General features: G+C 34.8%; 1 protein-coding gene across 1 annotated transcript; it reads right to left on the reverse strand.

Annotated features, from left to right (window-relative positions):
- Positions 1 to 476: 476 nt before the first annotated feature.
- Positions 477 to 9,827, reverse strand: LOC139314285 (mitochondrial glutamate carrier 1-like). The gene is made up of 9 exons (XM_070939868.1): positions 9,739 to 9,827; positions 9,150 to 9,275; positions 8,427 to 8,482; positions 5,958 to 6,048; positions 4,982 to 5,100; positions 3,881 to 4,082; positions 3,640 to 3,794; positions 3,329 to 3,404; positions 477 to 2,901 (listed from the first exon to the last, which is right to left on the reverse strand). Exons 1-9 carry the CDS (start codon positions 9,762 to 9,764, stop codon positions 2,760 to 2,762), a joined length of 993 nt encoding a protein of 330 aa, XP_070795969.1. The 5' UTR covers positions 9,765 to 9,827; the 3' UTR covers positions 477 to 2,759.
- Positions 9,828 to 12,147: the final 2,320 nt, after the last annotated feature.

Genomic DNA, 12,147 nt, shown 5'->3' on the forward strand with positions numbered 1-12,147 from the left:
TCTGTCTATTGTCAGCGACCAAGAATTTAACATTTAAATAAAATTTTAAAATAAAGTACACTAAAATCTTTAAAGAAAAAAAAATCCTGTCCATTTGAAATGTAATCCTTAGCATGCTGCAGAAAGCTTCAGTGCAATCCTCAGAAGAGCAAAATGCATATACATAGATTGTTGTTTCACTGGTTTGAACATTTTTATTGTAGTAGATTAAATGCAGGGACATAACAGTGTTTGTATTATCCTTGATGCAAGGCACATAATGTCCTGAAATCTACATATAGTTCTTTAGAAAGAATGACACCCCCATAGTCTTGCGCTTTCTCAGACAAGCTCAGTGATAATGTACAAATATAATAATGATCTATAACATCTAGAATGTAAAGCCTGTTAAGAAAAAAATGCTTAGCAGTTTATTGTACAATCAACAATTAAATAGACAGGAAACATTTTCAGCTTCCAATTAAGTTACACTTCGTTCTTTCTTTATAGTAATTTTATTAAATATTATAATTAAAAAGATAAACACTAATACAAATTAAAAAAAGAAAATGAATAGAAAAATAGAAAAGAAACAAAAGAAACGATTTCCTCCTTCATCACAAATATAAGCATTTTTTGTAACTTATTACCTTCTCTTAAAATGAAATAAGTGATCTCTTCTTCCAGTATCTCATCTCTTATCTATATACAAATTCTTAAAACTTCATCTTTCCATCCTGATCAACAAGTCCATTAAGGGTTACCCAAGATAACATCTGTTTTTAAACTTGATGAAATAAATCAGCTCTATATTCCTTCCTTTTACTTTCAACAAACTTGCTCTTTAATCCATTCAAAGAGTGTTCTAGAACTTGAGTTCATTTTTTCTTGCCCGTCTCACAAAAGTCTTCAAAACTATAACAATCCTCTTTTGTAAATCCAATAGGATAGGAAAGTTATCGACATCATTATTTTGGTTTCTTATTTGTATATCTTCTTTAATTGTAAACACAACAGCTGGTTTCATTTGTATATCTAGGGTAGCATCTTTTTTCACATCATTCTTGTAGCCTGTCATTTTTAAATCCATTTTCAAATCAGTCTTAGTCTTTTCCAGTAAAACCTGTTCCTCTTACATCTTTTAAACACAGTCTATCTACATAGCATACAAGCACCCCTAAACTTAAACTTCTGGGTATATTATTCACAAATATCCTTTAACATGACCAATGTGAAAGTATTTTGCTCCATTCTGTATTAGTAAGTAAATTGTAAGTATTAATCTTTAATTTTCGAAGAGACACTTGTTCGGCAGGCTGAGGCAAAGAGGCAGTCCCGGAACCAGCGTAATCTGGGGGCTGGGCAGGGGACAGAATGTATCTGCTCTGTGGGGAAGGGATTGCCACTCTCGAATTGGCCTTTTTAGTCACACTAGATGCTGTTTTAAGGCCTCTTTCCAGAGCATGATACCATAGTCTCTTGACACTTGAAGGATGCCAATGAGAATCTTTAATTGTAATCTTTAGTTCCTTCTGGTTTCCTCTAGTATAAAATCTTAAAAATCCTATCATTTTTTAAAAAAGAATTCAAGATAGCAGCGTTTTCCCATGAGAAGGATTCTTATTTCAAAATTTTATTTGAAATCCATCTGGATCCTTATTATGCTTGTTAACTTTCAAAAAACAACATCCTAATCACCTTTTCGCTGATTACTCCCCCCCAAAAAAGAATTTTTAAATAACTTGTATATAAAACTTCTTTCACTAAGGATTGAAGAAAATTCACCTAGTGCTATAAACATATTGTTCCAAAGGTTTCTAATAGCTGAAAAGCAGATACTGTAACAAGAAATTTCCAAAAGTGATTAAAAAACAAATTATGCAAGCCCTGTGTTCATAAAAGAGTCTACTGCGGTTTGGGCTAAGATGGTGTTCCCTTGACTCTCTGACCTGAAAACTCTCCAGATAATGCTTTTGCTGTCTCCTCACAAGGAACAACTGTCTTCCTTGTCCGAAAAGGAATTGTGAAGAGCTGGTCCGCTCACTGGCCCTTCATTCCACAGCAGTGATTGGTTTTGCTCTTAGTGGAGCTACCTTTGGTTCACCATTCCTTCCCTGAAGTCTTAAATTATACTGTATTTGATTCTAAATGGCAAATTTTCCATTTTTTATTAATGGCTTATAACTTTTTAAATAATAATTTAAGGAACTAGTCTATTTTGCTTGTAGTATTTGGATTAAGTTATTTTGTATTAAATTACCACAGGAATCAAATTCTTTAGTGTAGGTAAAGTTAAAAACACAATCTATAAAAATTCATGCACCTTTGTTCCCAATTAAATGAGTGAGACACTAGCAGACATACAGCTGGAAAGACAGCAAGTGGGTTAGATTAACATCATCTATGGAACCCTAAGAAAAACTAAATGCCTAATTCACTTTTCAAGATTTGGCCCCACAGATAGTTCTTTCTTTTCCTGTTCTATTCATATATACAAAACATTTCCCTAGATACTCCTTCAGCCTTCCATTTATCCAAAGTAGTTATTCTCATTCCACTCTTGGAATTCTTGTTTCTTAAACTCAGACATGCCCCTATTTTGGATGGTGTTTTATGACTGGTGTCTTTATCGCGGCTTTGTCTTTTTCATGCTTAATAACAGAAAAAAACCAATTGTCAATAGACTGAACTGCCAATGTTTCTTGATAGTTCTTGATAGTTGGGTTCTTGTGATTATATTCCAGGAGATTCAATGAATGAAAGTCTATGGGGACAGTTTTCTATGGGCATAGATTTATGAGAAATTCTCCAAGCCCAATGAAATAAACTACTTGAGCTATACCAAAGAGAGGTGCAATGACAAGAGCTCTGCAATTAGCACCCTTTAAAAAGGCTGAAGGACCTTCTTTCATCCAAATCTTCCTGTGGAGACAAAAAAAAAAAGAAAAAAAGAAAAAAAAAGAAGTAAATAAGACCTAATTGGTTAAAACATTATGCAGTGTTTTGATTCTTGGTATGATTCCAGAATTTTTATAAGCCAATTCAAATGCTCATGCTTTTGTGCAGAATTAATATGGAAAACTAGTTCTGAATTGTAATATTCCACCTGAATAGGCTGTGTGGCATCACAATGTAGCCTGGACTGAATCACATAAAAGTGGCTTCTACATGTTATAACTGTGCACTTGGGGCAACTGGTTACTCATTACTTTATCAAGATTTGTATCTACAGAGGTGTCAGGGTAAGTTAAAGGCAATTGAAAAATCAGTTCAAATGGTCTGACAAATATGTGGAAGTCAATACGCTGTCTTCAGAATCAAGAAATGTGAACTGTTTCGTAGGCTTTACCTTGCACAATCTATAATTCCACTGTAATTCTCCTCATTTCTTCCTTTGCCCATTGACTGAAGACGAGTCTTTATTACTGGAAAAAAGTGTTAAAGAGATATGTTGGTCAATTAATTACTTGAGTAAGGGATAATTCAAAATGCATCCATTCCACAGAACTAGTATTATGGAAGCAATAGTCTTCTCTATATAAGAAACCCTTAACAGATAAAAATATAAATTAGCTTTCATAGGTTATCCTCAAGGAATAATCTTTTCTAACATGTCCCCATGACAAAGTAGCCCAGAGACAAACATAGAGTCATTCTTACCATCACAGGGGTTCACAGATACAGCTGCCACTGAGCCAGCTATGCACCCAGCAAGAAAAGAATGAAAGAAGTTTGTTCTCCCTTCCAAGGAATCTTGCCCTACTCTATTCAAATGGGCAAACAGTGGGAAATAGATGACAGAGAATGGAACATCCCTGAAAGACAAAATTTATTCCTTTTTCAAGCAATGCAGAAAACTAGTCTGAGAATGAAAAAGCTTAGGAAAACATAAAATCCTTACCTCAATAAAGTGGCTCCAAGACCCTTATAGAGTCCTTTGATGCCATGGGTTTGTAGAAGCTCAGTTGCTAGTTGGGTGGCAGATATTTTCCTTGGGATAACCACAGGTCCTACATTGTATGCTCTAGTCAGGATAGGGTTGATGGTTACAAGATTGCATCCAGAAGTGGAACAAGAAACTCGGCTCAAAATTTGCTGAGATGCTAAAATGATAATAGAAAATACATAAGACTTGTTGTTTTGAAAAATCTCACTTGAACTTAAATCTGAGTATTAGAATCCTTAGAATCTATTTAACTACTTGTAATTATATGAGTCTGAATGCTCAAATAAGTCTTATGTTTTAGAACAATTCCTAATTTATTCACAGCAGAGGAATAAAACTTTGATGAACATATTTAAATTTATATATAATTATGATCTGTATATGATCAGCAGAATTTCAAATTCCATACCCCCTTTTTCAAATCTTCCTCCAATAGACATAAAGAAGAGAATGTAACTGGCAGGATGGGGTCAGTGTACGGAGCCCCTTTCCCAATTATAGCAATTCTGTGGTTTTAGATTGCAATTAGGACAAAGGATTTGCTTTTGACAAAGAAAACTTTGATCTGTGTGATTGTTTTGCTTATACTTCATCAAGTCAGTATTAACTCTTAGTAGCCACTTAAATTTTTATCCAGGAGTGATCAGTTTATTAATTCTTTATTAATTCATTTTATCTTGTCTTTTGTGTCTTGACTATATTTCTATTGATTCCAATCATACAAAAGGCACTGCAGATTTTCTACATTTCCTAATACTATCCTGCCACTTGGTTCACTATTTTATAGCATTCTGGGTTGTGTTGTGGCTGTGACATAATCTGTGACATAATCTGTGTCATGTAGCTATCATGACACAGATTATAGTTTCAATACAGCTGAAAATACAGCCTGAATTTGAGAGAAGGATACAGAGCATATTTTTTCCATCAATTTTCTTTCAAGGTAAAACGGTGCAATATGTAAGAGTTTTACAGTGAAATCCCACATAGTAAGAAGATTAATTTATTTCTCAGAGATCAGTGTAATATATGGAGAGAGATCCAAGGCAACATTACCTAGTCTTCCTGCATCCTGAAGCTGGATTTTTAGCATCTCCATAGGAGTGGTGATAATGACCTGACAAACTCCAGCACCACAGCCTGCTAGCATCTCTTTAGATAAAGACAGTCCTACCCTGAAAGGAAAAAAGAATAAGAAGATTTGTCAAACATATTACTTTACATTAATTTTAACATGACAACATGGAGTTCCAGCAGTGGGAATGGGCTGTGTAATGGAGATACACAGATTTTCTCCAAAGAACAGAATTTTTTTGACAAAAGAATTAAAAAAAACAAATAATACAAGAAACTTCACCATTAAACCCTTTACTTACTTCACCTTGTATGTGTGGTTCTGTTTGTCTCTCTAGCTGTCCCTACTAAGAGGATGACCTTATCTTTCTGTGCTCACTGTACACTTTTCCTTGTCTATTTTGTGACTCCCTTCACCCTGCATAGAGCCTTTCACGTTTCTGTAGCCAAAAGGAACACGGTTGAGGATAAAACTGGGACTTCTGTCAAAAATGTGAAAGTTGTCTGTGAATAGCAGTGCCACTATAAAATGGTAGCATTTCCAGTTAATTTTTAATTAACTGTGGCAAATCCCAAAGAACTGCTTTCCTGATTTATAGGACAGAAGTATAATATTTTCCCTTTCCTCTTTTACTTCTATTTGCTTTGTGCTTGCATTATCTTGTTTCAAAATATATTATTGTTTACCACTTTCAAATATGATTGTGCAACTAATTGGTGGCATTTATAGAATAAATTAGTTGTTATTACATTATTGTTATTATTTATTTTAAAAATATGCCTTGGCCAAAAAAAAAAAAGAATTTCAGGAAAGTATATGTTAAAAAATATTAAACATGCACTATAAAAATATAGAACTTGAAAATAGTTTTAAAATCTCAACTCAACTATGAACATAGACTTTAATGGATGTAAGATACAAGTGATACTTTAGTGTCTAGTATCTGAAATAACATACCCTTCCTTGGCAAGAAGGTGTCTAAAATAGTCATTAGCAGCCAGTTTGATAGCCTTCTCAGGTGTTACAAGGGTCAGGTTCACCGCTGCACCTATAAATAAACATACTTATGTTTAATGAATATAAAGTGTATTCTTCAATGTTAATGGTTAACATTACTCTATAAAAAAAAATCACACCAGTTTGGTGCAAAGTTGAGTTCTCGTTATTAAAAAGAAAAGAAAATTAAAATTAGAATTAAGAAAAGGAAGGTAATGATTGCAGAAACAAAGAACATTCAATATTCACTGGAAATAACTTTATTCACTGTATTTTAAATTAGCGATTCTTCATGTTCTAAAGAATGTAATCAATTTGATAATTTAAAAAGTAGCTGAAATATTTAATGAAATGAATTTCCAAAAATATCATTAATATAGTTCCATGAAATATATTTGCTTTCAGGAATGTTTAGTAGTTTATTGTAACTTTTACTACAAACTTTAATTAAAGCGAATAATCAAGTAACTTAAATAGCCCACCAAAAAGAAAATAATGTTTCTCGGAGATAGTCTCATAGCTGCATTAAAATGTTTTCTCTCCTCCCTGTATCCTGACTAGGTGGCTCAGTGGCTATGACACCTAAACTTGTTGATCAGAAAGGTCGGCAGTTTGGCAGTTCGAATCCCTAGTACAGGTCTCCTGCGTGAGCAGGGGGTTGGACTAGATGACCTCCAAGGTCCCTTACAACTCTGTTACTGTTACTCCCACTATCGTTTATCATCTTTATGTCTATATGTGTGTGTTGCAAGAGAAGGATACAAAAAGAGAAGGATAAACCTGAGCTGGGGGAATCTCCCAAAGATGGAGAGATGGAAATTAGAGTTCGATTAACCTCACAAAAGTTGAAGAAAAATTACTTAATTTTTAAAAAGAAAAGGGAAAAAAAATAAACACCACTTTTTAATTTTAAGATTTAAAAATGCAATTATGCACTGATGCAGAATCTGAATTATGTAATTGCTCAATTTATAGTATATAGCAATTGGGATATTGGCTGAATTGAAAACCCAAAACCACATGATTGCACTGATTTGTTACAATTGTGGTACTTAAATTTTATCAAAACTGTTTCCAGGGAAAAATTATCATCTTGAGAGATTTGGAAAAAAAAGTTCATATATAACATATTTATTTATTTATATTTATGCATGAAGGAACTGAATACTATACAATCATACAATTTGTATGGAGATATAAAGAAGACTGAACTCTGCTACGGCCAGGAAATGTAAATTTAAAATAGATTCTGCCTAAAACATTTAGTCATTACTTAAAAATCACCTGAATGCTGAAACCAAAGTTCCCTTCTTTTTCCTAGACTTTTCCTGACTTCTGGAGATAATGCTTTTTAGAGTTGTTGGGGAGATATTACACGCCAGAAAGCAACCTTTTTTCTGTCTTCCTGGAATTCTGTCTCAAATTTTAAAAGAAAGCTAGCTTTTTTTAAAAAAAATTCAGGAGAACTATGGTCTACCATCTCTGCCTTTGCTTTATAGTACAGAAGTCATGCCTCTCCAATTTTTATTCTCTTGAGAAATAAACTATTATTCTTCTGAAAGTCCCTTAAACAAGCTCCTTTTGTCTCCCCTCTCTGGAGTTTTGCCCTTGTTCTAGTCCAGGACTGTCAAACTCCTGGCCCGTGGGCCAGAGGTATCACACGCTGGCCACGCCCAGTTTAGTGAAGGAGGAAAGAAGTCCCAATATGTCATGTGACACCGCTGTGATGACGTGAGTTTGACACGTCTGCTCTAATCACTCCACTCTGTTAACAAACTATAGTTCAAAAAGTTCAAAGTCTTCACCATCATTACAATGCATACAAAGCAACTCCGTGTTATTCTTCCTCTCCATAATCAATCCAACCCAAAATATTGCTCTCTTTTGAGATGAAGAAAAATTGGAAAGGAAACCAAGACCTGAGCGTGAGGGGTAAAAAAGCAGCTTTCTTCATTTCAGCACTCTTTGAAAAGTGAATAAATATTGAGTGCTTAGTAATCAACTAAGATAAATGCTTGGAAAATGCCATCATTGTTATATAGGCAACTGGAGGGTAGTAATTTAAATATTGCTGAATTAAAATTCCCACTTTTCCTTGCTCCTGGGCTTTCTGGCAGTTCAGTAACTTCTGGTCAGCCTCAGATTCCTTATTCCTGCTGTATCGGAATTGACACCTTACAGTCATATATTTTTCCCTTTAACTGGACTCCAGCTCTAGAACTCCTGACAAATTTTTAAAAAGCAACTTTTTTTTTGTATTTTTTTGCTTCTGTATTTAATCCCTGAATAATAAAATGCTATTCACTTTTACTCTGAAGTCCTGGAAACATGGCTTACTACATTAGAAATGTATTCAGAACTGCAATCTAATAAAATTAGTACAACTAGCCATCAAAATTAATACTAATATTAATAACTAAACATACTTACCTCTATACATGCCAAAATAGCCTTCTGAACGTAAAGTTTTCATTAGACAATCCAACCTGATCAGAACATCAGTAAAAACAATTCATAAGTTTTTATATGCAATGTTTGGTATAATTCCAGTTATTGTTTTAATATCTATTTTTCTTTCCAGTGATATTTATCCATATTTATATAGAATTAACCAGTCCAATCTGATCAGAACATCAGTGGAAACAATTTGTAAGCTTTTACAAACTTTGGAATCATTCCAGCTATTGTTTTAATATCTGTTAGTCTTTCCAATGATGTCTATCCATATGTATACTTAATACAAAAGTCACTCTATACAAATGTTTTTGCTATTTTCATAAATGACTTTCATCTAAAGTACGTCTAAGTAGAAATTAGCATTAGCAACAATGAATACCCTAATGCCAGGTATGTGAGCATCTCAAGCCTTAGAGCTACATATAATAATTACATAATCATTCCATTAATAATGTATATTTCTATTCCCCAGCATCTGCATCAATTTTTATCCATTATGATAAAAATTGCTATTTGAACAATTTATAAACATAGTAATATCAGTTTCATAGTTACAAAAAAAAAAATCAAATTAAATCCCAGCTATTGAAGAAGTTTCCTGTCCTAGAAATGGACAAGATTTAAAAGGGCTTTTGAAAAATATCCTCTTCAAAACAAGTTTTATTGGCTTGAGATGTTTTTCTAAAGGTCACTTACATGCTTTTGTAGACTTGCTGTCCACTTCTTTGATTCTGTAGCCTAGTTTTAACCAAGTCAATTGGAAATACACAAGTAACACCTATGATCCCAGCAGCTCCTCCATTGATGAGTTTAGCAGGCAAACTAAACAGAAAAAAGTATACTATAAATATATAATTTATAATTACAGCTCACTGCTTCTCTCTTCCCATAACCTGTCCCTTCCCTATTCCTATCCATACAAAATTAGCTGCTTTGTCCTTTGTTTTGCTACTTAAGAGCATAATCAATAGGAAGTAGCAATAACATCTTTTAAATTTCATGATTCTTGTGGAATACCTTGTCATTGCTTCAAGCTTACTACACATTTTTCTTTCCCCTCTAAACTTGAGATAACACCCCAATAAAAAAAAAATCTAGGTAACTATATTAGCCTCCAACCTTGCAATTACTTCAATCTTATTTTCTTCCATCACTTTTCACCCTATTGCATTTTACACAGAATTTAGGCTACCATATACCAACATTTGATATCTTTGATTTGACATCTATTGATGTTTACATTGAAGCTCAATGTAGATCTTTTAAAATCTAGAGTGGGACATACCTAATCTGTTTCTCAGCCATTTTCATCTCAAAAGGAAGAATGCTCCAAGTTTTCTTTGGTCAGTGAAAATAATACAAGCTGCCGATTAGAAGTTGGTTCTTTGAAGAGACAATTCTGTCTAATCTCTGCAAACTGAACCCATACCTTAAAATCCGTTAGTTGTTCTATAAATAATCCAGAGGGATCTCATTGGCTGTTCAAGCATAGAGGCATTTCAAATATGCCAAACCATCTCAAATTCAGTATGACAAATCGGAATACCCTCTCACAACTGCTATTACACCAAATGTCATCAGTTATTATTAATATCTAGATGATTAATTTATGCCATGAAGATTCAACTGAAGTTGCAATATACTTTTTATATAATGCCTATGAAATTATACAGAATAGCTCTTTGATGAATCAAAAGTCACACAGAAATTAATTTAGAAGCAAATCTTAAGACATGTTTCATATATTCCGCTTTAATTAAATGAAAACCATATTTGTGTTTGAAACTCTAGAACTTGGTTAATCCATTTTTCCCTCTCCTGAAGTGTTCATGAATCATTGTGTGCAGAAGTGGCAGATCTTCCGAAATGTTGCATGCCTGCCAAAAGATTTCCTATCATAGAATTACCATGGCAGGAAAAGCTGAGCATTCAGGTGCAGCTCATTTATGTTGATATTTATTTGCCACAGCAGTTGGCAACTACATTGTGTTATATTTTCTGCTGAGCTGCAGTAGGGCAGGAAGTCCTTTTGATCCAACACTTGTAGATTATGAACAAGGTTGAAATGCAGCTTCATTATTAGAAATACCTTGTTCTATTGTTACTAAATAGTAGTTGTCCCTTTCTGAAAGACTTGCTGGCTGAAGGGGTGGGAAACCTGTTCCCAAGAAAAAAATATCTTATTGCCATTGGGTCACAAAGCACCATCTGCAAATGGCAGGTGACACTACGCCATCATATTTTCCAACGACAATTTAATTTCTTCTCTTGCTGCTGTCATCCCCTCAGAAAAATGCAGCTTTCCGAATTGGGGCCAAGATGGAATATTATTTGCACTTTTCCTACAGAGAAAGCCCTCCGGCAGCAAAGATTTTTTTTTTTCTTATTTAAAAAAAAAAATATTTGGGCATCTACTTGACAACTGAATGACGGATACAGAAGTCAAAGATGCAGCTTTCCCAGCGCAACAAGCCTCTTTTGCTACGTTTTAAGAACGGTTTCGCCCCACTTCTAAAAAATACTCCGGCTTCTCTAATGCAAGAAAGCTCTCATACCCCTAAGCACGATTTTCCTTGTGTGCTAGCGTGGGTCTTGGGAGGGGTCGTGAGACAAAAAAACCGTAATGGAAATGAAATGTGATCGTAGGAGTGAAAAAGGAGAGCCCATTCCAACTTGGTCTCCTCGGGTCAGGTGACGGACAAGGATTCCTTTCCCTTCCCGCTCCCATTTACTCGCCGGCTACCAGGCTGCACCTCATTTGACCACGGGGTTAAAAAAGTGTCCAGTGCGTTTTCTCCTCCTCCTCCCCCCCAGCAAAGGCGCGTCTTGATTGGCCGCAGCAATTACAGCTCCTCCAATGACAACACTTTCCATGTTTCAGTTCACCTTTTACCCTTTCCTAACTTTTCCAAGTGCCAATTCTTTGCAAGGTCTTTTAGACAATTCCGCGGGGCTGCTTTAGCACGCAAAAGATTGCTTGCGATTTTTCCTTTTGTTTAAACCCCACGGTCATCACAGTGCTCCAGCCTCTTCGCTGCATCATAGCTGAACAATCGTGGTCCCCCCCTCCCACCTTTCGTTCTCCTCCCGGCAGTTTCAGTTGCAAGGGATCTCAAATTTACCTAAGAGTAAAGCTCTGGAAACAGAGATTTTACGTCCACGTAGTTCTTCCTTTTGTTCAGCCCTTCCTTTATTTCTGCTCCAACGAGTTGGAGAGAGGCGTATATAAATATGGGCAACTGGGCACTCCCCAGATACGTTAGATCACAAATTTCATGATTTTTGGTCACATTTGGTTAGTGCCGATGAGAGTTTAAAAGCAGTCGGTTGCTGAAAAGCAGTCGGTTGACTCAGCAAGTCTTATACAATAGACTCCAAATCCATCATAAATACTTTTATTCAAGGTTTTGAGATGAAACAGCTTCGGGGGGGGGGGGGAGGGGAGGAGATGAGAGTCTGATAATATTGCAGTCAAACCTGTATAGATTTACCTGGTACTGTGATTTTTAGTTTAATAAAAGCATTGACTGCACATTGCTGTTGGAATTTTTATTACAGTTTCCTCATTGTGAGATACTGAATGTTTGCAAACACTTATTTTCCATCATAAAGTGGTAATTCTATTGTAAGTTTTCATTATTTTATTGACAAAAACCCCTGACACATAGATTTTGGAATGCTTATGTATTTCAAC

This window comes from Pituophis catenifer, unplaced genomic scaffold (genome assembly GCF_029215685.1).
Source record: "Pituophis catenifer annectens isolate HBS135680 unplaced genomic scaffold, rPitCat1.0.hap2 SCAF_3, whole genome shotgun sequence".
Taxonomy (NCBI): domain Eukaryota; kingdom Metazoa; phylum Chordata; class Lepidosauria; order Squamata; family Colubridae; genus Pituophis; species Pituophis catenifer.

Coding starts and splice junctions, on each gene's coding strand:
- LOC139314285 (XM_070939868.1), bottom strand. CDS start 9,764: ATGAAAATGGCTGAGAAACAGATTAG. Junction 9,276..9,738: donor ATGGCTGAGAAACAGATTAG/GTATGTCCCACT, acceptor TTTTCTGTTTAG/TTTGCCTGCTAAACTCATCA. Junction 8,483..9,149: donor CAGCAAGTCTACAAAAGCAT/GTAAGTGACCTT, acceptor TGTTCTGATCAG/GTTGGATTGTCTAATGAAAA.